This window comes from Vombatus ursinus, unplaced genomic scaffold (assembly GCF_900497805.2).
Source record: "Vombatus ursinus unplaced genomic scaffold, bare-nosed wombat genome assembly UNPS02000749.1, whole genome shotgun sequence".
In the NCBI taxonomy this organism is placed as follows: domain Eukaryota; kingdom Metazoa; phylum Chordata; class Mammalia; order Diprotodontia; family Vombatidae; genus Vombatus; species Vombatus ursinus.
Window position 1 is genome coordinate 27,017,032 of NW_020940527.1, and position 25,529 is coordinate 27,042,560.

The 25,529-nt window shown below is 41.3% G+C and overlaps 1 protein-coding gene across 1 annotated transcript in view; it reads left to right on the top strand.

The window, feature by feature from the left end:
• TLL2 (tolloid like 2) overlaps positions 1–25,529 on the top strand; it is a 161,407-nt gene that overhangs the window by 90,580 nt on the left and 45,298 nt on the right. Inside the window, exons 8-10 of the mRNA XM_027860758.1 lie at positions 7,609–7,733; positions 11,448–11,563; positions 18,462–18,564. Of these exons, the coding sequence (XP_027716559.1) occupies positions 7,609–7,733; positions 11,448–11,563; positions 18,462–18,564 (344 nt within the window). The remainder of the gene's footprint in view (positions 1–7,608; positions 7,734–11,447; positions 11,564–18,461; positions 18,565–25,529) is intronic.

Consider the following 25,529-nt stretch of genomic DNA (forward strand, 5'->3'; position numbering starts at 1 on the left):
TGGCAAAGATACTGGAGTGGTTTGCCATTTCCTTCTCCGGTGGATCCATTTTGTCAGGCGATTAGAGGTTAAGTGACTTGCCCAGGGTCACACAGCCAGATTTGTCTAAGGCTGGATTTGAACTCAGGTCTTCCTGACTCCAGGCCAAGCACTCTATCCGCTGAGCCACCAGTTGCCTCAATAAAACAGTATTTATTTTTTTCTTGCCTCCCTTAGGATATCATTGTGTAGAGACTCCAAGGCCTCTGTGTAGTTAGCATCTAGAAGACAATTGTTGGGGTAAGCTTCTGCATGAAGAATGGTTTCCATTCCTTTGGCCATTCTCTCCCTAGGAGCTGTGTCTTGTGCAGACATAGCATCTCTGATTTTGAGGTCATTCTAGCCTGACCCCTACCTGAAGCATGAGTTCATCCATAGTAGATGGAACTATGCAACTGATCAACCTCCAAGCGAAGACCTCTAGTGACAGGAAGCAGCCTGTTTCACTTTGGGGCAGCAATCAAGAGTAAAAGTTAACAGCTGTAGAGTCCAAATCTCCTCCTTTTAATTTCCTTGTCAATTAGTCAAGAAGCATTTACTAAAAGCTTCCTATGTGTCAGACACTGTGTTAAATGCTGGGGATACAATGAAAAAGCGATAAAAGTCCTGATCTCAGGGAGCTCTCATTCTGATAGGGGAAACAACATTCAAAAAATGTACATAGAAGAGATATATAGTGAAAATGGGAGGCAATCTCAGAGGGAAGGCACTGGGGGACCAGGAAAAGCCTCCTGCACACGTTAGGACCTGAGCTGAGTCTTGAAAGAGGCCAGGGAAGCCAGGAGGTAAAAGTGAGGCGAGAGATGGCACTCCAGGCGTGGTGGACAACCAGTGAAAATTCTAGGAGTTGGGAGATGCTGTATTATGGGTGAGGAATAGCAAAAAAATCATTGCTGCTGGATTATAGAATATATGAAAGAGAATAAAGTGTAAGGAGGGAAGCTAGGTGGAGTGGTGGATAGAGTGCTAGGCCTGAAGTCAGGAAGACTTATCTTCCTGAGTTCAAATCTGGCCTCAGATGCTTACTAGCTGTGTGACCTCAGGCAAGGCACTTAACCCTCTTTGCCTCAGTTTCCTCAATTGTAAAATGAGCTGGAGAAGGAAATGGAAAAAGAATCAGACGTGGCTGAAAACAATTGAACACTAACAAACAACAAAATGTAAGGAGACTAGCAAGATAGGAAGGGGCTGGGTTGTGAAAGTCAAATAGAGAATTTTGTTTTTGATCCTGAAGGTAATAGGGAGCCACTGAACAGTAGGAAGGGACCTCAAAAGCCTTCTAGTCCAATCTATAACTGACCAAGAATGTTTTCTATAACATTGTAGGCAATGATCATTTCTTTTCCATTTGAAAACCCCCAGTGAGAGTGAACGCCAAGGTGGCCCAATCCACTTCCCTCTCTAGGGCAGTTATCATTACTAGAAAGTTTTTCCTTACACTGAGCCCAAATTTCTTTCTCTACAACTTTCACCCATTCCTCTTTGTTCTGCCCCCTTGGACCAAACATAACAAATCTAGCACTTCTTCCTCATGATGACCCTTCCAAGGATGGAAAATAGTTGGCATCCTGTTTCCTCCTCCTCTCCCTCAGACTTTCAAGTCTTCTCTTCTCCAGGGTGCACATTCCCAGTTTCTTCAATCAATCCTTACATGGTCTTCAGTCCTCTCACCATCTTGGTTATCCTCATCTGGTTATCTTCCAGATGGTCAATACCTTCCAAAATGGCCTTGGGGCTCGAACACGATAATTCCAGTGTGGTCTGATCAGTGTAGTCTACAGTGCAGTCTAATGGGACTGTTTTCATTCTGATTGTTATATTTCTCAACATCGACTACAATACTATTAGCATAGCATATATAGTCTGAGGCCCTTGGATTGAGAACTGTCTTCAAAGCCAGGAAGGCCTGGACTCCAGTTATGACCCTCACACATACTGGCTAAGACATGGCCCTGGCAAGACACATATACTCTTAGAACTCTAGATGACTTTTTGTGTCTATATGTTATCAAACAGTCAATCAGCCCTTATTCATAGTGCCAAGCTCTGTGTACCAGGTGCCTGAGATTTAAGTACAAAGAATGAAAGAATTCCTTCTAATAAAGAGCTTATATTCCACTTGGCAGATAGGTTTACATTTCTAAACCTATATAGCACAAATATAAATTGAGCAAATACAAATATATGTATAAAGTAGTTAAATACAAGATAGTTTGGGAGAGGGGGGAGGGATCAGGAAAGGCTTCCTGTAGAATATGGTACTTGAGATACATTTTAAAGGAAGAGAGGGACTGTGACATGGTGGGAAATAGAGATTGCATTCCTAGCATGTGTGAAGGCATGGAGATGAAAGGTCGAGTTTCATGTGTGTGAGGAACAGAGGCTTGTTTGGCTGGGTCATAGAGTGCAGGAGGCAAGGAGGTCAGATATGTACTAAAGGAAAATTACTTCTGGCATCAGTGGTGGACTGGAGTGGTGAGAGACTTGAGACAGGGAGATTAAGTAGGAGGCTTTTGCAATAATCTAGGTGAGAGGTGATGGGGACCTCAACTAAAGTGATAGTTGTGGTGAGTAGAGAGAAGCGGTAAGATGTGAGATGTAAGCTGTTGTAAAGATAGAAATGGTGAAATTTTGTATCTGATTAAATTTGTGGGGTGAGTGAGGAGTGGAATATAATGCAGCTGAGATTATGGACCCGGAGACGGGAAAGATGGTGGTGCCTTCCACAAAAATAGCAAAGTTTGGAAGAGAAGAGAATTTTTGGGAAAAGATAATGAGATAAGTTTTGGGCATATTGCATTTGAGATGTCTCTGAGCTATCAGATCTGAAATGTTTATTACGCAATTGGTAACGATGGTCTAAAACTCAGGGAAGAGACTAGGAACAGAAATATGTCTGGGAGTCCTAGTTAAACGCATGGGAACTGATGAGGCTGCCACAAGAATGAATGTAGGGGTAGAAGAGAAAAGAGCCTAGGACAGAACTTTAGGGGACACCTACAGTTAGGAGGAGTGATATGGATAATAAACCAATAGAGGAGACTGAGAAGTAATGATCATACAGGTAGAAGGAGAACCAGCAGGAAAGTATCACAAAAGCCCAGAGGAGACAGTATCCAGGAGGGGAGTGTGGTCAGTAATGTGTAGTGTAGCTGATAGTTCAGAAAGAAGGAGGACTGAGAAAAGACTGGAAGATTTGGTGATTAAGAGATTGTTGGTAACTTTGGAAATAGCAGTTTCAATTGAATGATAAGGTCATAAGGCAGATTGCAAAAGGTTGATAAGTAAATGAGAGGAGAATTAGTGGAGACAGTAAGTTTAGATTTTTTCCCCCCAAGAAATTTCAATGAGAAAAGGAGGAAAGATATAGGATAATAGCTTGAGGGGATGGTAGGGTCTAGTAAAGACTTTTTTAAGGATGGAAGGACTTGAGTATATTTGAAGGCAGTTGGCAAAAAAATCATTAGATTGGGAGAGATGAAGATATGAAAAGGGGCAGGGAATGATTGAGGAAGTATTCTACTAGAAAATATGCTAGGGAATAGGATCAAGTCCGTAAGTGGAGAAGTTGGCCTTGGTGAGGAAGGCCATTTTTTTTTTCCATCACAGACTGGAGAAAAGGAGGTGAGAAAGGGGAGAATGTCAGAGCATCTTGAGGTAAAAAGAATTTGAGAAGATGATGCTCGCATCAAATAACCTCACTTTTCTCAGTAAAGAGACAAGGTGGTCAACTGAAAAGGGTGTTATAGGAGGCTTCAGAAGTTTGGAATAGCCTCTGTGGGAAGTGAGATAGGGAATCAGTTGAAATAAAAATACTGAAATAAAATGACTGCCTTGCTATAGTGAGGGACCAGTTAAAGTTGGATAGCATGAATTTATAATCTACGCAGAGAGCACAACTGAGATTTCCTTCAGCAATATTCATTGGCTGGTGAGTAGTAGAAGAGAAACCTGGTGGTGAGAATAATCCAGGGCTGAAATTTGGCAACAGATGAATGGATTGAGATAGAACAAAGGGGCAAGAGATTCAAGAGCAAGGGACAGTTTAGAGATGAAATGAAAAGATTAGGTTGAGATTGGAGAGAGAGGAGAGTGAAGTCAATGCAGGGGTAAGCATCTCGGGGCTGGAGAGATTGAAGATCTCTGATGGTAAAGAAAAGGTTTAGGAGGAGTGTGCATTTTCACGCAAATTATGTTTAACTGTGCCTCCCCCATCCTTTTCATTATGAAATCAATTATTTGAACTTTACATTGATTGCTATTGAATTTAATCTTAAGAGATTTGCTTCATTGCTCTAGGCTGATGGGATTTGGGAGGATCCTAACTCTATCATCCATTATATTAGCTATATTTCTCCTCTCAAATTCATGTCACTTCCAAATCTGATAGGCATGCCATCTTCATCCAAGTCAGAAATGTTGAACAGTATAGGATTAAGGACAGAGCCTTAGAGTACTAATAGCTATCATAATAATATAACATTTATATTTAGTACTTTTATATAATAACCATTTATTTTTATTATAAGCATTTGTATAGTGCTTTAAGGTTTGCAAAGCACTTTATAAATATTATCTCATTTTATCTTCACAACAACCCTGAGAGGTAGGTGCTTGAGGTAAAAAGAATTTGAAAAGAAGAAGATACTTACATCAAATAACCTCACTTTTCTTAGTAGAGAAACAAGGCGGTCACCTGAAAAGGTGTTGATTTTACAGATGAGGAAATTAAGTCACAGAGAGCTTAAGTGACTTGTCCAGGATCACACAGCTAGTATCTGAGGCCAGTTTTGAACTCAGGTGTCCTTTATCCATTGCATCACCTAGCTGCCTTGATATCATCCTCAAACTGGCATATATCCATTAATGACAACTCTTTGGGCCTGGTCATTTGATCACTTCTGGATCCAACTATATAACCTAATGTACCATTGTCTAGCAATCATCTCTTAATCTTGCCCTCAAGAATAGCATAAGAGACTTTGTCAAATGTCATCAATCTTAGTATTGATGTCTGGGACCACACAAATAAGTCCTGTGCTTCTTCCACATGACAGGCTTTGAAATATTTGAAGTCATCTTTTTTCCAGGACAAACATCCTCAAATTCATTTAACTATTCTCTATATGCCATATTTCTTGAGCCCCTCACCATCCTACTTTCTCTTCTCTGGACATACTCAATTTAGCCAATGTCTTTACTAAACCACAACATAATACTCAGATGTGGTCTGGACTGTTATCTCCCTCATTAGGGATACTCTGTTCTTTTTAATGTAGGCTTGAGTTTAGATGGGCATTCTTTGGCCAGGATGTCACACAGTTGACTCATTTTGAATTCACAGTCTACTAAGATCCCCGGGACTTTTTCATATGAACTTTTTTCTAGCCTCTCTTCCCTTATCTTGTTCTTGTGTAGCTGATTTTCCCCCCATTTAATAGTATTTTATTTCTTCCAATTACACGTAAAGATAATTTTCAATATTCACTTATATAAGATTTTGAGTTCCAAATTTTTTTTCTCCCTCCCTCATTCTTCTCCCCTCTCCCCAAGATGGCAAGCAATCTGATATAGGTTATACATGTGTAATCATATTAAACATATTTCCACATTAGTCATGTTGTGAAAGAAGAATCAGGACAAAAAGGATATAGTTGATTTTTAAGACCTAGGTATTCACCCTCCCTCATCTTGCTCATGAGAATATTGTGATCACCACTTTCCTGTCCAAACATATACAAATCATAGCTCTAAGATGGTATGATTACTTTCTCCCAACACTACTGTTATTTAGTAGTTAACATTTAGATCGCATCTTTTTTTCTTTCAAAAAATAGATTATTATTTGACTAATGTAAAAATTTGTTTTGCATGACTTCATATGTATAATGGGTGTCACATTTCTTGCCTTTTCAACGGATGACGGAGGGAGCTGAGGGAAGAAGAGAATTTGGAACTGAAAATTAAAAAAAATAAAATGGGAGAAAGTAGATTGTTATTGATATATTTCCTCTTGTACTTCTCCCCTCTCCCCTTCCTCTTTTAAAACAAATATATTTTTAAATGGAATAAGAAGAGACATATGTAGCATTTTAAGATTTATAATGTACTTTGTTAACAAAAACCCTGCAAGTATTATTATGCCAAGTGCTTTGCAGACCTTAAGATGTTATATACATTTCTATCATCATCATCATCATCATAGTTTGATCTCCTTCATCAGTTACAACCAGGTTTATGGTACTATTAGGTGAATTTAAATTCACAGCTTTGAGCCCCCACCGATGCTCCTCATTATACAAGAAAAAGCCCAGTCATACATTAATTCAGAGCAAAAGGCATTCAATTGCATATAATATCAAGGCAAATAACAAAGAAAAATCCCCTGTACGCAAAATGGCATCTTCCCTCGCAGACTCATGCCAAGCAATGGGAGAGGGGACATTCTCCAAACATTTATGCTCCTAGGCCTTCCTTACAGCCTTTACTTCTCTTATGGCTCTTGGAAATAACACAAGGTCTGGAAGCAGAGGACCTAGTTTCAAACTCTACCTCTTGAACTTACTGCCTTTGTGATCTTGGGCCTTATCCTTATCCATTTATCCTTCCTGGGCCTCACCTCCCTCATCTGTAAATGAGGGGGTTGTGCTAGGTGACCCTTAAGGTTCCTTCAGGTTCTAAGGCTGCGATCCTACTTGTGAGCTTGTAAATCTGCTTTGCCTTATGGCAAAGAAGGATCTCCTGTGATCTTCTTTGGTGATGGTTTTCCTAATGACAAAGCAATGGGTGTGAACTCTTGGGATTTCTTATATAATGGAAAACTGTTTTTGGAAAAGGATGTGAAGATGGAGGGAGGTGGGTATGAGCATCCAGCAGTTCACTGGTGCATAGTACCATCACTAGTGAGGCTGTTTACTCTCCTGAGCTTATAGATAGCTAGGCTGGAGCAGTTTCTTGTAAATCCTTCATATCTAGGGGACTGGCGAACCACTTAGGCTAATTTGTTAGTAACATTCCGCATAGTAGGAACATTACACATTTTCCTTGTTCTCACATGATGGAGCCTTTCCACCCCTACCCTGATATGTGTCCTCTGTATCAATCAGCCCATGGACAAGTGTTTATGCAACATCTGCTATGTAGCAACACTGCAGCACACTCTGGGACGGTCCACATGCTCTTTCTGATGGCTCTGAGTTATTTGGTGCGGTAGTGGCACGAAGTCTATAAAACGCCCACTCTTAAGCCTTTAATGAGTCACTGAAATGCTCAGTTTACATCAATATAGACGCACTTAGCCCATCAGGCCTGCAGAAGATTTGACAAACTTGGCAGAGCTGTTTTCCCACTGGAAAGTGAGCTGGCAGCTGATAAACTAGAATGTTAAAACATAAGCACATGGATGAACGAAACCTATTTAGTCATGGGGGGGAGGGGTACCCTGGGGAGCCTCAAGGGTGGGTAGGAATGTTGATGGGATTACAGGGAAGGGAAGAGGGGACTGGAACTCTGAGCTCAGATAGCCTCATGGGCTCACTTTTAAAAAAAATTTTATTCCCCCCCCCATAGAGGAGTTTTCTTAGACACGATTCTCCCCCGCCGAGATGACAATGGTGTTCGACCGACCATCGGCCAGCGAGTTCGGCTCAGCCAGGGAGACATAGCCCAAGCCAGGAAGCTGTACAAGTGCCCAGGTAATCACAGTCGTTTGCAGTGACTGCCATTCATTCCGCTCAGCTCTATATCAAAACTCATTCTCTATTAGGGAACATTTCCCTTTGCTGAAAGAACTTGGAAATCCTAGAGAGAGCACCAGAATGCTGCAAGTCCAGGGTTCTGTAGCAACTCAGTTGCTCTCTGGTGGTCTGAGGTCTCCGAGAGTCTTTGTATCCTTGCGATCATTTCAAAAGGCACTTAGCCGGTGTTTCCAGGGAGGTGATACTATGTGAGATGCTACTTGCGTTCTGTGTAACCCTGGTAATAGCTGACATTTTGGCACTGCTAGGCTTGGGAGTGCTTTGTTTGTTAAATCCTTTGAAAGGCTTCAGGTGAATTTGGTTTCTTGAAAGCAGCAATTAGGATGGTTGTGTCCCATTACCCTTATCCCAACCCACTTGAAATTTTTGGGAAAACCTTGGCTTTCTAAGGAGTGAGAGTAGATTGGGACAGAGGGTGTTTCTAAGTGGGAGGAGGCTCTTCTAGCTGATGGAAGAACAAGGGCAGGGATGAGGCCCAGAGCAATCTGGGACTTGTCCCATTATGAAAAATCCTTGGCAATGCATAGAGCCCAACTGTTAGTCATCTAGGAATGTGTTAGGGTCGAAATGCAGGACATAAATCTCATGTAACCTTGCTAGATTTAAAGGGTAACATTATCGCGATTGCTAGCAAATGCCATGCAGCCGCACGGTAATTTATACATTCTTGCAGATTATTTGTAATTGCAGTAACAACTTCCATTTCACCTTTACTGGTGTTGGTTGACCCGAGGAATTCTGCCTGTACCTGGCAGTCAAGTGTTAAAATGATACTGATGGCCTGTTCTTCTAGGATTTCCCTAGTCTGATCACTGGGAGTGGTCTGTTTTGCTTTCTCAGTGCTCAAAAAATATGGATGACTTCCACCCAATAGTTGCAGGCAAGGAGATTTATCCATGTTTAATTTGAATTGAAGACTAGGAGGGCTTCTTGAATTTCTTAGGGTTCAGGGTCACCTTAATGGGGAGGAGAGGTGAATGACAATGCCTGCTGCTGTCATAAACATTCAGAAAGTTGTGAGCATTGAGCTGGGACACAGAATTGTTGCCACATTGCTCATTGGCTTTGTACTATCAAATAAATACATGCTCCCCAAGTTCCGGAAAACATCCACTTTGAGGTCCCAGGTACCTACGTTTGGGTCATTTTTTAAAAAATAAAAACACAGAGGAACAATGGGGAAAGCCATTGATATTAGTGTTTATAACCCTTTAGTGTCCAAGGATGGCATGTCTGATTGGGAGATTATCTGGTTTTACTGTTTCTGGCCAGGCTTATTACCACTGCTCATTTTCTGGCCATTTTTGTAGCCCAGTAACGCCTTTGCCAAATGTTGGAAAGCAGGGGAAGAGAAAAGAAGCATGATCAAAGCCTATCTGTTCTACCTGTTGGCTAATTCAGGATTTGATGGGAAAAGAGCTTGGACTGAAGGGATAAAATGTGAGATGCCTTAGCCAGGGTCACATTGCCTTGGCCAGGGTCATTTCACAGTTACATCATTAACATGACCAAATCCCACTTGCCATCATGTGGGGAAACCACATTATGGGGATAATGACATTCAGCCTTAGCTGCAACTTGGACGGGTTGGCTCTGGAACCAGCTGCCCATGGTAATAGAGTTCACTCAACATTGTGTTTTTACAGAATCAGCTGTGTGGTACATAGAATGGAAAGCGCTTTGGATTTAGAGACAGAGGAATTGGGTTTCCAATCTTCCCTCTTCTACTTACTTTGTAGGATCTGGGGCAAGTCATTTAATCTCACTGGGCCTCAGTTTCCTCATTTGTAAAATTGAAATGCTTGTATTTTTTGTGTCTATGCAAAACAGCTGTGGGTACTCCCTGTTTCTCTTGATCAGAGAGAGCAGAATATTGGATGAAACCTCTTTCCTAACTACTAGGTCAATTAATAACGCCTAGCTCACAGAGTCGTGTGATAATAGGTCAAATGAGATAACATGTAGAAGGTACCTTACAAATCTTAAAGTGCCATAGAAATGCTAACTATAATTATTAATAAAATCAAGTGCTTTGAGCTCCTTGGAAGAATCACAGAATAATAATATAATGTAACAAATAAAAATTATATGTAATATACATATATCATGCAAGGTCTCAATTAGTGGAAATAATGAATTCCCCCAAAGTGGTCACATCATTCTAATTTGCATTACATATTTCCAGTGAACTAGAACCAGTTACCATATTTTACCTAAAATTTCAAATAGTTATGAGTTATACCCAATTTATATTATAAAACATATTACATCTATGATATTATACATAACCTAATTTATATTACTATTGTTTTGTTGACCTAATTTGTATACACCTAATTTCAATAGTAGGGCACAGTTGGGTGGTGCAGTGGATTGGGTGCCTGGCTTTGAGTCAGGAAAACTTATCTTCCCGAGTTCAAATCTGGCCTTAGACACTTATTAGCTTATGTGACCCTAAGCAAGTTACTTCACCCTGTTTGCCTCAGTTTCCTCATCTGTAAAAGGAGTTGGAGAAGGAAATGGCAAACCACTCCAGTATCTTTGCCAAGAAAATCCCAAATGGGGTCACGAATCGTCGGACACAACTGGAAACGACTGAACAACAATTTCAATCGTGCATATTTAAATACATGTGACCAACTTAGGAAATTCATTATTCATATTAATTAGTACCTAGCTATATACATACATATGTTTATACATATAAAATTATGATGATGATAATAATGATGATGATAACAATGATAATGATAACATTTATATAATGCTTACTAGAAGCTAGGCACTGTGCCAAGTGCTTTAGACATATTATCTCATTTGTCACAATAACCCTGGGAAGAAGGCACTATTATTATCCCCATTTTACAGACGAGAAAAAAAGGCAAATAGAGGTTAAATGACTTGCCCAGGGTTACATAGTTAGATACACAGTTAAGTGTCTTGAGACTGAATTTGAACTCAGGTCTTTCTGACTCTGCTCTATCCACTGTGTCTGCTAGCTGCTCCCAACTACACAACTTGTATTATTTTATTTACATACAGTCTATATAAATATACATATACATGCATACATATACATACAGATGTGTGTTTATACATGCATTCATATATGTGTGTATATACATATATATACATATGTGTATGTATGTATATATACACACTCACATACTCGTACATGTACATATGTCTACAACTGGTGGCATGGTGGATGGAGCACCGCCCCTGAAGTCAGAAAGACCTGAGTTCAAATACAGCTTCAGACACTTACTAGCTGTGTGCCTTGTAAGTCACTTAACCCCATTTGCCTCAGTTTCCTCATCTATAAAATGAGACTAATAATATCATCTACCTCCCAGGGTTGTTGTGAGGCATGTTTGAGGATATGTTTGAAGCACTTGGTACAGTATCTGGTACATTGTAAATGCATATAAATGTTAGCTGTTATAATAATAATAATTATTATTATTACATACTATGTTTATATGTATATATGTTTATATGTGTATTCTGATAGGGAATTTGAAATTTTCCCAGATTTATTCAGAAGTCCTTACTTGTTTATAATGTCAATTTGTATGGGAGAGCTGAGGTAAGTTGCCTGGGTAATTTCATGTGCTAGAAATCACAGTTGTTGTTGTTTTGACTCAACAGCCTGTGGAGAGACGCTGCAGGACACAACAGGAAACTTTTCTGCCCCTGGTTTCCCAAATGGTTATCCTTCCTATTCCCACTGTGTCTGGAGGATATCTGTCACTCCTGGGGAAAAGGTAGGTGTGGAATTCTTTTGGGAAATAACATCATCATTTGAAGTAGGCCTAGGCTAGAGGGACCTTTGAGCCATAATCTGGATGTTCTACGTATGTGTTAAATAGAGCTATCCTTATTTTCAATTGATTTCTTAAAAAAAAGTATTAAACATTTCTTAGGCTCAGAGGGTGAGAGCTAGAAGGACCTCCCCTCCATCATCTTCATTTTATAGATGAGGAAACCATGCCTTGCCCAACGTAACTCAGGTCTTCAAGTTCCCTGCACCATGCTGCCCCCTTTTGCATGAAATGTGCTGAGCTAGGCATCATCAGAGATGAAAATACATATATGACATGCTCTCTACCCTCAAGGAGCTTGTAATCTAGTAGATAAGAAAACAACTTCCCCAAGTTAATTGATGAGGCTTGCTGAAAGCTTTTACACTAATGTTTGTTTGGAGCATCCAGTGATATAGTTGGTTCAGAGGGAGAGGTGTGAGCTAGTATCCAAGACTGTCTCAGATAGACATGATTGTCATAGAATCATAAGACTGAAAGGAAACCTGAGAGATTACCCCAGCTGGTCAGCTAGTAACCCCAAACTACAAGCCTGGCTGGAATTTGCTAACTGAGAAGGACTGGTTTTCCTGTTTCCTCTCTCTGTGGTATTTTGAGTTTTAAACTCTTTGTTACGGTAAAAGTCTGCTTCCAATGTGAAGAGTATACTGTCCCAAGCTTCGGGGGTTTGTACAGTTGTTTTCAGAGATACTTCTAGGGACCTGTAAATTTTTAGTTCTTCCAAGGTGGTATGATAAGGGGCGAGGTGTTTCCTCTCCACCACCACAACAAGCTCCACCACACCAGCGTTCCTCCTCGCCCCAGGACCGCCCCTCAGAACTGTGACCCAGATTCAAGCACTGGTAAAGCAAGAGCTTCCTGCCTCAGCACTGGCAAAGAGATCCCTGCAAACCCCCTCTGATCAGCTACTTGATTCCCCCTCAGTCTGTGGGCCAGAAGCTCAGGAAAAAGCCGCGGCCTCGGGCCACGATCAAGACTTGCAGCTGAGACCTAGCTCCTCTCTCACCGCAGTCACAGACTTTTCCCACTGACCTTCTAAGTTGTCTTTGGCATTCAGGTGTTGAGAAGTCTGGAAACTACCACAGCTGCCCGAGATTCAGTCCTCTGAGGCCTGCTCCAGGGTTGCTGTGCTCCTCTTCCAGCGGGGCATGATACGCCTTTCCAATCAATCATCCAGGCTGTCTTTGGCTGGAGATTTGTTTCACTCTGTCTTTTTGCGGGTTCTGCTGCTTTAGAATTTGTTTAGAGCCATTTTTTTAGGTATTTGGAGGGCTTTGGGGAAAGAGCTCAAGACAGTCACTGCTTTCCCTCCACCATCTTGGCTCCGCCCCCCTCTGTGGTATTTTGAGCGGCCAACAGATGGTGACAGGTAAGTGTGTCCAAGTCTGTGTGTGCTGTTTGCACAGCCATAGGGATAAAATCATGCCAAGGTATTACAAAAATAACCACTGGAAACTTGACAAATATTTCATAAAAGTCAGTGTATTGAGATACACAAGCATAAATGCTACTACCAAAAAGAATCTATCTTTCATCCTATTCAAACTGGTCTACCTTTCCTACAGACAAATATAACCCCTTAGCCTCATAGATTGGGCAATGGAGAGGTAATTCTGCTATGTAGAACAGTCATGGTTCTTCAAGGTTCTGTCCTGGGCCCTTTACTCTGTCTACACTCTCTCCCTTGGTGATAAGCCCCCATGCATCCAATTATCACTTTGGAGACAACTCTCAAATTTATTTACTCTGCCCTAATATCTCTCTCTTCAACCACAGTCTCAAGTCACCAACTGCCTGCTAGATATCTCCATCTTGATGTCCCATTGACATCCCAAACTCAGCATGTCCAAAATGGAACTCATCATGTCCAAAATGGAACTCATCATGTGTTCCTCCAAGCTTAGACCTTCTTTAAACTTCCTATTTCTGTTGGAGGAACAACCATCCCTCAGATTTCCCAGTATTGCACTCTTGATGTCAGACTCTTCCCCTCCTCATGAACCATATTCAATCAGTTGCCAAATCTTGTTATTTCTACTTCTTCCCACCTCTTTTCCATTCTATCTCCTTCTTCCCACTCACACCTTCTCCACTCTCATTCAGGCTCTTATCGCTTCTTGCCTATACTATTGCAGTGATCTCCTAGATGGTCTTCCTATTTCAAGAATCTTCCTTCTCTAGTCTATCTTCTTTCTAGCTGCTAGATTGATAGGATTAAAACACAGATCTAATCAGGTCACTCCTCTACTCAAAGATCTCAGTGACTCCCTATTATACCTCAAATAAAATATAAGGCCCTCCTTCCACAACCTGGTTACTATGCACTTTTCCTGTCTTGTTTCACAGGATTTCTTTTTACAACTTGCTATTATTGATCTGGAAAATGGGAACAACTATAGCATCTCCTTCCTAGAGATGTTGTAAGGACCAAGTGAAATTTTAAATACACATACATATATACACACACATACACAATATATGTATATAAAATATATATGCATGTATTTGTATATACACATCTATACATATATATACATATATATTCATACACACACACATATGTATAGATACACACATTTTTTTCATACCTTAAAGTGCCATATAAACATTTGCTATTACTGTTGTTGTTATTCCTGCCTGCCAAACTGGCCTGATAACAACAAAACAAAATTTAAAACTCCAGACCCTGACCAACTCTTGACATTGGTAATGCATTAACCCATAATTCCTCTAATTATTACAGGTGCTGTTTAGCAGATCAGAAAGAACAGTAATTAGTATACAAAAGAAAAATCATAAGCAGATGTTTAATAATAATAAACTGGACTAGATAACCTCTAAGTCTCCTTCCAGCTCTAAATTTATGACCATCATACATCAGCTTTGCCATAAGTGCTTGGGAAAGTCTCATTATGGGAATGGAACCGAGAGATGAGTTGATCAATTAACCCATTAGCAAGCATTTATTTAGTTCTTACTATGTGCCAGTAACTCTATTAAGCAGTGAAGATACAAGAGCAGAACAGCCTTTTCCCTCAAGGGCTTGCATTCCAACAGGGAACACAACAGGTGGATAATTGGATGTATTCAAGACACATCTAAGGTGGATGGAAGGAGATTGGGGTAGCTGGATGATGCAGTGGATAGAGCGCTGGGCCTGAAGTCAGGAAGATTCATCTTCCTAAATTCAAATCTGGCCTCAGACACTTCCTAGCTGTGTGACCCTGGGCAAAACACTTCACACTGTTTGCCTCAGTTTCCTCATCTGTAAAATGAGCTGGAGAAGGAAATGGCAAACCACTCCAGTATTTTTTCCAGGAAAACCTCAAACAGACTCAGACATGACTGGAAAGAGTGAACAATAACAACGACCTTAGCAGCTGGAGAGACCAGAAAAGACCACCGAAGGGGGCAGTTAAGTTAAGTCTTCATTTGCTGCTAAAATGGGTGATTTTTGACTTTCATCTCCTTTACTTCCCAATGGATGCTGGAGGTGCTGGGAGGAGGAAGGTAGGATGGAGGAAGAGAAGGTCAGGATCGGGGGAATCCTCAAATTGGCTGAATTGGTAGTTTTCTTCTATGTCCTGCTTGTGCCAAGGATCTAGATTTAAATTTGTAAAATATGTAACTTCTGTCCTCAGACCTATGACTTCATCTGTATGTGGATCTCCTAGTATAGAAGCTTCCTTTATTGATGCAGATCAGGACCTCCTCAGTAACTGACATTTAGAGGATTGCCTCTGCGGTCTCTGAGAGATTAAGTGATTTGCCCAGGAGCACGTGTGTGAGGCAAGACTTGAACACCCAGTTCCTTCTGACTCCAAAGCTATCCTCTATCCACTACACTATGCCCCCTTTCTTCACGTAACAAGTGCTCAGTAAATATTGGTGGGTGGACTTTTTCCTTAGCCTCTGAAAATACAGACCACTGTTAATTATTCAAAAACTAATTGTACTGGTTTGAGATTGACTGAGACCCATGCATCTTCTCTTCCTTTCACAGCTCATTACTGAGGTGAAGAAATGGAAGGAAAAGAAGCGATGCTCAAATCAGTCAGTTCTGCTACTTGCTATAAACTCTGGTGAAGGCTGGGAGAGGAGAGTGAAATAATTGGTTTAAATGAGACATTGGGGAATTTCAATTATCTAGGCTCTCCCTCTCCTCCATTAGTAGACAAATGTGATTAGGCCAAAGTTATGTGGTTCAGTCCATACCCATAGCCACTCAGAGGCAGGACATATGTGCCCCCCCAATATACATACATACATGTATATATGTGGTATATATGTGTACATATATACCTACGTACATGCATATACATATATGTATAGGTAGGGTTGTGTGTGTGTGTGTATGTATGTATGTGTGCATGCAGTTGGTGAGATGGATAATGTTGGGCTTGGAGTCAAGGAGATAGATTTAAGTTCCTCCTTCAACACTTACTCAGTATACGATCCTGGCAAGTTTCTTAATGTCTAAGATCCTGGGCAAGTCATTTAAGCTTTAGATGTCTCAAGGAACTCCCTAGGACTTAGCTACTATGTCACAGACCTGTTGAGATCTACTTTTGTGGAGGGACTTGCCACATTGGAAATTCCCTTTCTTTCTGCCCTCCTCTCTTCTCCACACCCTTCCCTCCTCCCCTCTCATTCCCTTCTTTCTTCCCTTTCCTCCCCTCCCCTCCCTTCTCCTCTGTTTTGTTTTGTCTTTGTATTCCCAGTGCCTTGCACATGACTTAGTAAACAATTATCAAAATCAATTAAAATTCTCCAGGGAATGCCAGCTACTATAATCTTCCTTGGCAACATATTCATTATCCAAATAAACAGCATCACTTTGTGGTCATTGTTTTTATCTATATTAGTCTTGTGTTCAAAACATAGTGCTGACTATGTTCCAAGAACTGTGCTAGGAACTAAGGGAGAGATGCAAAGCTAAGTCAGGGCTCGGGGTACACATAGCAACGTGGCGTGGAGATGGTCTGGAAACAAAAGCGTGTCTACTGGAGCCCAGGGTCTGGAGGGTAGAGTCCGAGGTTCTGGTGGGGGAAATGAGGAAGATGGTGAAAGGGTAGACAGCACAGCCATCATGATGGTCGGGAGAAGTTTCCTTTCAGTCCAAAGGAAAAGAAGAGACAAGAAGTAAAGGCAGAGAGGAGAGAGGAGGGGAGGGAAGGAGAGACAAATTCAGGCTTGGGTTAAGTCAAGTGGGTTTTGTACTCAGAAGGTAGGGCCATCTCCTCAAACTGAGGGCAAGGGATGGAATTGCCAGCAGAGGGAAAGGACAGTGTCGACAGTCTATTAGGAGGTCACCAAGAGATAAATAAAGGTGTTCGCAGAGAGTGTAAGCAGGGTTGAGCTGTTCACGACTTGCATTGAGCCAAGTAGTTGTGGTATGTAGTCTTCCTACGGCAGTTTCCTATGACCTGGAAATAAGAGCAGCCAAAGAAGGCAGACAATGGGAATTCCAATCTGGTTTTCTGTTCTGACCTGCCTGGAAGTAGGAGAGTGCAATGAGGACCACTTGAGATTGTTAAGTAGAATCCTACGGTGCAACTTGGGAATGGCTTTTTGGACGTGAGGATACTGGAGAAAAGATATTAGAAATACTTGCCCTGAAAAAGAAATTACTGAAGTAGCCAACGAAAAATGGATAGAAGTAATGCATGAAAGTGTTCCGTCTTCCTGCGTCAGTTGGAATGATCATGATTTTCCCTTATATTTGCACTTCATTGATGCCTCATCTCTTGCCAAATCACTAGTCTTTTCTTCCCCTGGCCGGTCTTTTAATGTCTCTTTCTTTTGGTCAACAGCCGTATGACTTAAGAAATTTAAGTTCTTCATTATAAAATGCCCTGGAAACGAATTCCTCCCTATTTATTCTCTGTTTTTCCTGACATTCATTATTATGATCTTTGGTGGAGTTTTTTTTTGGGGGGGGGAGGGAAAGAGGTCTGGATCTGTGATTTCATGGGTATAGGGAACTTCCCGTAAGGAAAGTCCCTCTACTGAAGCAAATCAGCAAGTGTTCAGAAATTTTTTTTGGGGGGGGGAGCAAGGCAATTAGGGTTAAGTGACTTGCCCAGGGTCACATAGCTAGTAAGTGTCAAGTGTCTGGTCTGAGACCAGATTTGAACTCAGGTCCTCCTGACTCCAGGGCCGGTGCTCTATCCACCTAGCAGCCCCAGGAATTTATAGTATTAAGAGAATCACCTAGAGCCCAGAGAGGTTGTAACCTGCTCAAGGTCACACCACTATAATATGTCTTAGGTGGAATTTGAACCTGGGTCTTCCCAACTCTGACGCTAGCTGTCTATCCAAAGAATGGCTAGGTGGTGCAGTGGATTGAGTGGAGCATTGAGCCTAGAATCAGGAAGTCTCATTTTTGTAAGTTCAAATCTGTTCTTGGACACTTACTAACTGTTTGGCCCTGGGCAAGTCACTTAACCCTATTTGCCTTTGTTGCCTCATTTGTAAGGCAAGCTAGAGAAGGAAATGGTAAACCACTTCAGTATCTTTACCAAGAAAACCCCAAATGGAGTCACAAACAGTAAGACAGGACTGAAAAACAACTGAACAGCAACAAGCTCTCTATCCATTATGCCATGCTGACTTTTGTTATCACAGTTATTACTTGTCTTTTATTAATACTATAAACAATAATATGTTTATAGAGCACATTGCTGTATCCAAAGTACTTTCAAATGAAGGCCACTTGTTTTCATGAAGGGACACTAGATTGTGCTGTGGCTTGGGAGAAACGTTTAAGAAGCTCTTTGCTGGGTTTATCTTGAGAGTCCCGTCCCTCGCCCCTAACTCTGTCTGTGCTACCTCTTTACAGATTATTCTGAATTTCACATCTATGGACCTGTTTAAAAGCCGCCTGTGCTGGTATGATTATGTAGAGGTCCGAGATGGTTACTGGAGAAAGGCCCCCCTCTTGGGTGAGTGAATATTGGAATGCTTAATGTGAATTGAGAGAGCAATGTGCTGCTGACTTCCTGGCTTAGGGGCTAAGTCACTTATTTCCCCAGTTCTCAGTTTCTTCTACCTCTCTTACTCCTTCAGGAGATGTCAAATGGATTTGAATAGACCTCTCTTGGACTCAGGCTTCTCATTTGCAGGGGAGGGTATTTATCAAATTAGAAGATGTCCTATCCCACAATCAATCTATGATCATCCCTGGGTCTTAATTTCTTATTTTGTCAAATGGAAATAGTATCTGTATTGCCTACAGTCAAATGTTTTCTGTGTGCCAGGCACTGTGCTAGGCATGGAGAATTCAAAGAAAAGAAAATAGACGAATACGGCGGGGCCATAATGTAGAGCACCAGGGCATGGAGTCAGGAAGACCTCAGTTCAAATCCAGCCTCATATACTCACTATCTGTGTGGACCTGTCACTTAACCTCTGTCTGCCTCTGTTTCCTCATCTGTAAAATGGATATAGTAATAGCACTTACCTCCCAGGGTCTTGAATTGAAGGAGATTGAGGATTGAATGAGATATTTGTAAAGGGCGTTGCAAACCTCAAAGAGCTAAGCAATGCTGATTATCTTCATCATTATCATCATCAATTAGATGACACAATAAATGGAAAGAACACCCAGACATCTGGGTGAGAGGTGTTGGGTAGTAAGAGATTGTTTGGTTTTTGGGTTTTTTTTTAATTAATTCAGTAGAAACTGGGCCCCAGAAGAGACCTCTTTTATAGATGAGCTAAGAAATGTAATTCAGCTGGTGGAAGGAGGGTTAAAAGGGAGAGGCCTGTGTTACTGAGGCTTTAGCCACAAAAATGAGCTCCAACATCACAACCAAGTATTGGTAGTAGAGCAGAGCAGGAGAAGCCAGGGTCTGTGGCCAGCCTCACACATGCAGCCTGTGGCCTGGGGGACTTCTGTCTAATAACATCAGTATGGCTTGTGTTGGCCCCTACCCTGAAGTTTTCCTTGGCACGTACGAATATGGCTTTTCACTTCACCTGCAGTCAACTCCAGCCCACATGTTTCTTGGAGTTTAAGATACACCTGACTTAATATTCTTGTTCTTGGGATATGACAACAGGGTCAGATAATACAGTGGTGGTGACTGGATTATCCTGGTATGACTTGGGAAGACAGGGTGAGACATGGAAAACAGGGTGGTATATATAAAGGACTCCCAGGAGGATTGTCTTGAATTTCATTGGGTAATCTCGTGAAGAATGGTGAAAGGCTTATAGTATCATTATCTCCTGATAGTCAAATAAGATAACATCTGTAAAGTGCTTCTAAACCTTTCAGCACTATAGAATGCTATTCTGATGATGATGATGATGATGATAATGATAATGATGATGATGTTTTTGAATGCTTGATTTTGGATTCTCCTTAGCTCTCAATATTCTCCCAGTTTGTCTGTGTATGTTTAACATTTACATAGCTCAGTTCTGGTTTTCTGTACAACCTTGAATTCAACATAGGAGTATTTGGATGCTTATAATTATCACATGACTCCAGTCCCTATTTAGGTTTGAAACTAGAAACCTCTAAAGTTAAACTCGGGTCTAGATCATCCAGTTTGTTATTGTACTTAAAGACCTGGCTGGAACTACACATTGAAATGAGGAAATGTTTAACTGGGACAGAGTTTCCAAGCAAATAGTAAAACTTGTCTCAGAACTGATTCCCCAGTGAGCACACTCTCATTCTAGATCCCCACCAAAGTAGCCTAAACAAAGAGCTTCTTAGGATTCAGGACTTTCAGTGTCTCTGTGTAGCTGGCTGGAGTGTACTTGGACACGTCCCTGGGTCTGAAGCTTCCAGGGAGGGGCTGAGTCTGTTTCTAAGATTGCCTGTCTCTTGCTCAAATCTTCACACCCTATTCTGCAACTTTTCTCTCTGTGTGGCCCCTAGTCATGCACTCTCCATGCAGATCCCTGGCCGCTGATCTCTCTGCTCCATTATTCTTTCATCAAGTGTTCTAAGCTTCCTTCCTGACTGTTTTCACCAAGAGAGGGTCAGAACAACATATCCTCCCTCTCCCCTACCTCCACCCCCAACCTACCACTCTTTGGCAGAAAATCTCTTTCCTCTACACAAGTCTGTGGTCTGTAAGCCTTTTCCCTTGGAGGGAAGGAATTTAATAAGAGCCTGGCCCATGCTCGCAAGAGTTGCTGGCTACATAGTTAAAGCACTTACGTTCTTTCACTCTCAATTAATAAAGAGGAATTAAATTGATTTATTCCACAATGGGCTACATTCTCAACTCCACCCAGACACTGGGAGGGTAGTTAACTTTGCCTTTTCCAGGCTGCCTTATGGTTCTAATCTTACTTGATTAGGTATATTTTAGTAGGTGTGGGAACAGATGCTTGGGCTGAAAACCTCAAGTCCTGATTCTCAGACCTCAGCTCCAAGCAGCAAAAACATTCAAAATCACATTTCTGATGGGATGATATGCAAGAAGAATAGAGGATGTGGTGAAAACAGATCTGGGTGCTCATAATCCTTGGGGCAAGTCCCTTAACCCATCGTGGTGCTGCTAGATCTGGCATCAGAGGGCCTGGGTTCAAATCAAGACTTTGGCACTTGGTTTACCTCTCTTGGACTCAGGCTTCTCATTTGCAGGGGAGGAAATTTATTGAATTAGAAAATGTCCTATCCCACAATCAATCTATGATCATTCCTGGGTCTTAATTTCTTATTTTGTCAAATGGAAATAGTATCTGTACTGCCTACAGTCAAATGCTTTCTATGTGCCAGGTACTGTGCTAGGCATGGAGAATTCAAAGAAAAGCAAAAACTCAGTCCTTGTCTTCAGGGAGCTGACGTTCTAATAACTCATCATTCATTATGGAATTGAGAGCTTTATAGAAATTGGAGTTACTATTACTATTATTGTTATTTGGGAGTCCGGGGTGGGTCTGGAATCAGAAGACTTGGGTTTCATGATACTTTCACTTTTGACCTATGTGATCTTGGTCATGTCATTCTTCCCCTCTCTGAGCCTTAGTTTCTTCCTTTGTAAAATGAGAATGTCAGATTAGGTCCCTTTTGGCTCAAAAATCTGATGGTTCTAACTTCTCTTCCATGACATTGAGGAGTTTGAAGCAGGAAGAAAGGAAGTCTTAGGGTTAGAGAAATGGATGGAGTAGGGGACTGGACCTGTGGTCAGACTAAGAAGTGAGGAGAGCAGATGGGGTGAAAGAGAGGGAGGAGTCACCTTGATGGATGGACCTATGCTACGGAGAATTATCTCTTTGGGCTTTGACTAGTTCAAAGACACATTGTCCAGGAACTTGTCCCCAGGAACTGGGTACCTGGGGCTGGTCCCTAGTTGCTCCTGCCATAGGACACACCCTGCTTATTTCCAACTTGCTTGGACAAATAGAAGGTATGTGAGAGGAGCATGGGTATGGAAGGAAACTGGGAGTGTCAATAGTCAGAGAATGGAGTTCCCCTCCACTAACCATCTCTGGGGATTTTAGAAATGCACAAGTCAAGTTTACCAGCAGAGACAACCTGAGGATTGCATAGAACCTCAGAGTTAAAAAAAAAATTTCAGAGATGACTTAGACCAGCCTTTTATTCAATGTATCCCTTCAATAATATATTGGATGCGTATTAAAACAGAGCCTAGATCTTAGGAGAACTGACGTGATTTCATTGTATCTTTGTATCCTCATCTCTTAGAGCAATGTTTGGCACAGAGCTTGTGCTTGATACATACTTATAGAATGAATGACATTCGATTTTAGGGTTGGAATGGGTATCAGAGGTAATATAGTCTAACCCTTACTTAAAATAAGAATATCCTCTCTGTCCTTAATAATTATATAGCCTCTGCTTGACTTTCAGTGATGGAAAACTTACTCTCTGTTGAGACAATACCTGCTCTTTCCTGTCCTTTAGACCCAGTAGATCTTTAATGTAAAGATAATTAAAATATGGCAGCTAGGTGACACGGGAGATAGAGTGCTGGGCCTGAAGTCAGGAAGACTCATCTTCCTAAGTTCAAATCCAGTCTCAGACACTTACTAGCTGTGTGATCCTGGACAAGTCACTTAACCCTGTTTGCCTCAGTTCCTCATCTGTAAAATGAGCTGGAGAAGGAAATGGCAAACCATTCTGGTATCTGCCCAAAAAACAAAACAAAACCCAAATGAGGTCACGAAGGATCACACCCAACTGAAACAATTGAACAACAAAAGAGTTATATTATTAGTATCTATAGATTGAGGAAAGAGATACTCTGAATTCCCTTAATATTTTAAAGTGCTTATTGTGATAGCATTACATATATTTGGGAAAAAATTCTATTACTGATCTACGTGAGACATTTGTTCAGTCTGTAGAAGGTTTTGTTTGCTTGGTGATTATTTTAAGTCATGCTGCTCATTTTATTGGACTAAAAAAGGTCCAAATGACAGTGCAATAAATAAGTTTGATACAGTCAGACCTTGAGTTCAAATTCTGTTTTTGTCACTTACTGCCTTTGTGTGTTCATCTATGAAATGAGGAGGTTAGCCAGGTGATCTCTAAAGTATATTCCAGCTCTAAATCTATGATCCCTGGTTACGGGTAGAGATGATGCCTTATCCTGGGAATGTTGACAATCTCACGAATTGTGGTTGGTAGGACAAAAGGAGCGCCAGAAGGTTCAAGTGACCAAGAACTGAGCTACAGAGAATGGCCTCAAGAGAAGAAATTGCACAAAATTAGAGTCACAGAATCTCAGAGTTGGGAAGGGGCCTAGAGGCCATCTATTCAAATTTCTATCTGAAAAAGAAGGATTTCCTCCATCAATAAGGATCATTCAATCAAGTCAATCAACAAGTATTAATTGAAGTCTTACTATGTACTAATCTTTGTAACCCCAAAGAAAGGCAAAGCATAGTCCCTGCAGTTAAGGAGTTAACATTCTGTGGGAGAGACAGCATGAAAATAATTATTCACATATAAAAGATACACAGCATAAATGGAATGTAATCCCAGGAGGAAGACCGTAAGGAAGAGGACATCTTGCAGAAGGGGGTATTTGAACTACATCATCTCTAACAACTGGTCATCTAGCCTGTACTTAAAGAACTTAAGCAAAGCGAAATTCATGATCCCTAGAGAGCATTCATTCTGCTTTGTAATTGTTAGGGCGTCCTTCCTTACAACAAGTCTAAATTTGCCTTTTTGCCATTTCTAGCTCATACTCCTAGTTCTCTCTTCTGGGATAAACAGAACTAGACCTGGATTAACAGGACTTCCTCTGCATGACGGATCTTCAAAACTTGAAAACAGTTATCATTTCCAAGTCCCTCCCCATGTCCTCACCTCACCCCCATCCCAAGCTTTCTCTACTCTAGTCTAAACATTCCCAATTCCTTTAACCCACCCTCTCGTGGCAGAGATTTGGGCCTCTTCACCATACTGGTTGCTCTCCTAGGGACCATCTCCAGCTAATCAATGTCCTTCCTAAAAATATGGCACCCACTAATTGAACATAATCCTCTAGATATGTCTGAGCCAGGCCGAGTACAGTGCGACTATCCTTTCCTTATTCCTGGATGTTTTGCTGTTTCTGTGGTTTCTTCCACCCCTTGAAAGAATATACAAATTACCTCTCTCTGCAGATCCTGGCTTCCCTTGCCAAACGGCACGGACCAAACAGATCTGCCTTTCTCTTGATTCATTTTGGCCCTTGCTTTTACCAGCTGCTAGTGGCAGAGTGCGTGTGAGTGTGTGGATGAGTGAGGCCTGGCTTTAAGCCTTTGGCAGTCAGGTTTCACTTGTAGAATTTCTAGTTTGCTTAAGATCTGGCCTACTCCGAGGCTTCCAAGTGCTGTTGTTCATGAACCTTTGTATTTGGAACAAGTGCACTGGGTGAGCAAGGGGAGGGGAGTTGGCCTCTGAGAGGGTTGGGGGTTGGAGGGTCGGTCAGGGCCGTGAAATCTTCTGGGAGGAGTCAGGCTGATGCTGTTTTGCCGGAGGGAGAGAGGATTAGGGCGGATTGGGAAAAGTATGCCTCTTGCAAAAAACTGTGCTTTGCATATTTTCCCAGGGAAGTGTGTGAAAATGCAGCCATCAATGGGGCAGAACTTTTTATGAATGAACTCTTTATCATACCAGACTCTGCTTGTCACGTCCTTATCTGCATTCCTTCTTCTTTGCATCCTTCATGGGCTCTGCCTTGGAACCCAGGAACCAGAGGTCCAGGAATGCTCTGTTTGGTCACGTGAGACTCCTTGCCCTGATTACATTCCTTCCCAAATCACTACCCTGCTTTGGAAAAGGAGACTCAGAGGTAGTAAGGAGAACGTTCAGTATTTTCACTGAGGGTCATCAGACCCGAGCCAAAGAGTGAGTCACATCCTTGGTTTGGGGACAGCCTCACAAATGAGGAAAATCCCAACTGAGTGAACTGAGCGGGCAAGGAATTTATCTAATCCTGGCTGTGCCCCTGTCTGTCTTGTTTTTTGATTTTGGACATGGTACTTCACTCTTTCCTGTGCACCTCCATTTCCCACTCTGTAAAATAGGAAACTAAATGAAAGAAAGAACTATTTCAGTCCAGCATGAATTATTTTCTTTTAAAAACCATTAATTTTTCGATTAATAAGCTTTTATTTTCTCTCCCTCCCAACTCCCTTCCCTCTGTTAGAAAAAAGGAAAATAAAATCCTTGGAACAAATATGTATAGATAAGCAAAAGAAATTCCCCCAAAATGTCTCGTTCTGCATCTTGAGTCCCTCACCTTTCTGTCAGGAGGATGGGTAGTATTTATCATCTTTGGTCCTTTGGAATTGTGATTCATCATTGCATTAATCAGAGTTCTTAAGTCTTTCAAAGTTGTTTGCCTTTATATTGCTGTTATTGTATAAATTGTTCTCTTGGCTCTATTCACTTCACTTTGCATCAGTTCATTCAAGTCTTCCCAGG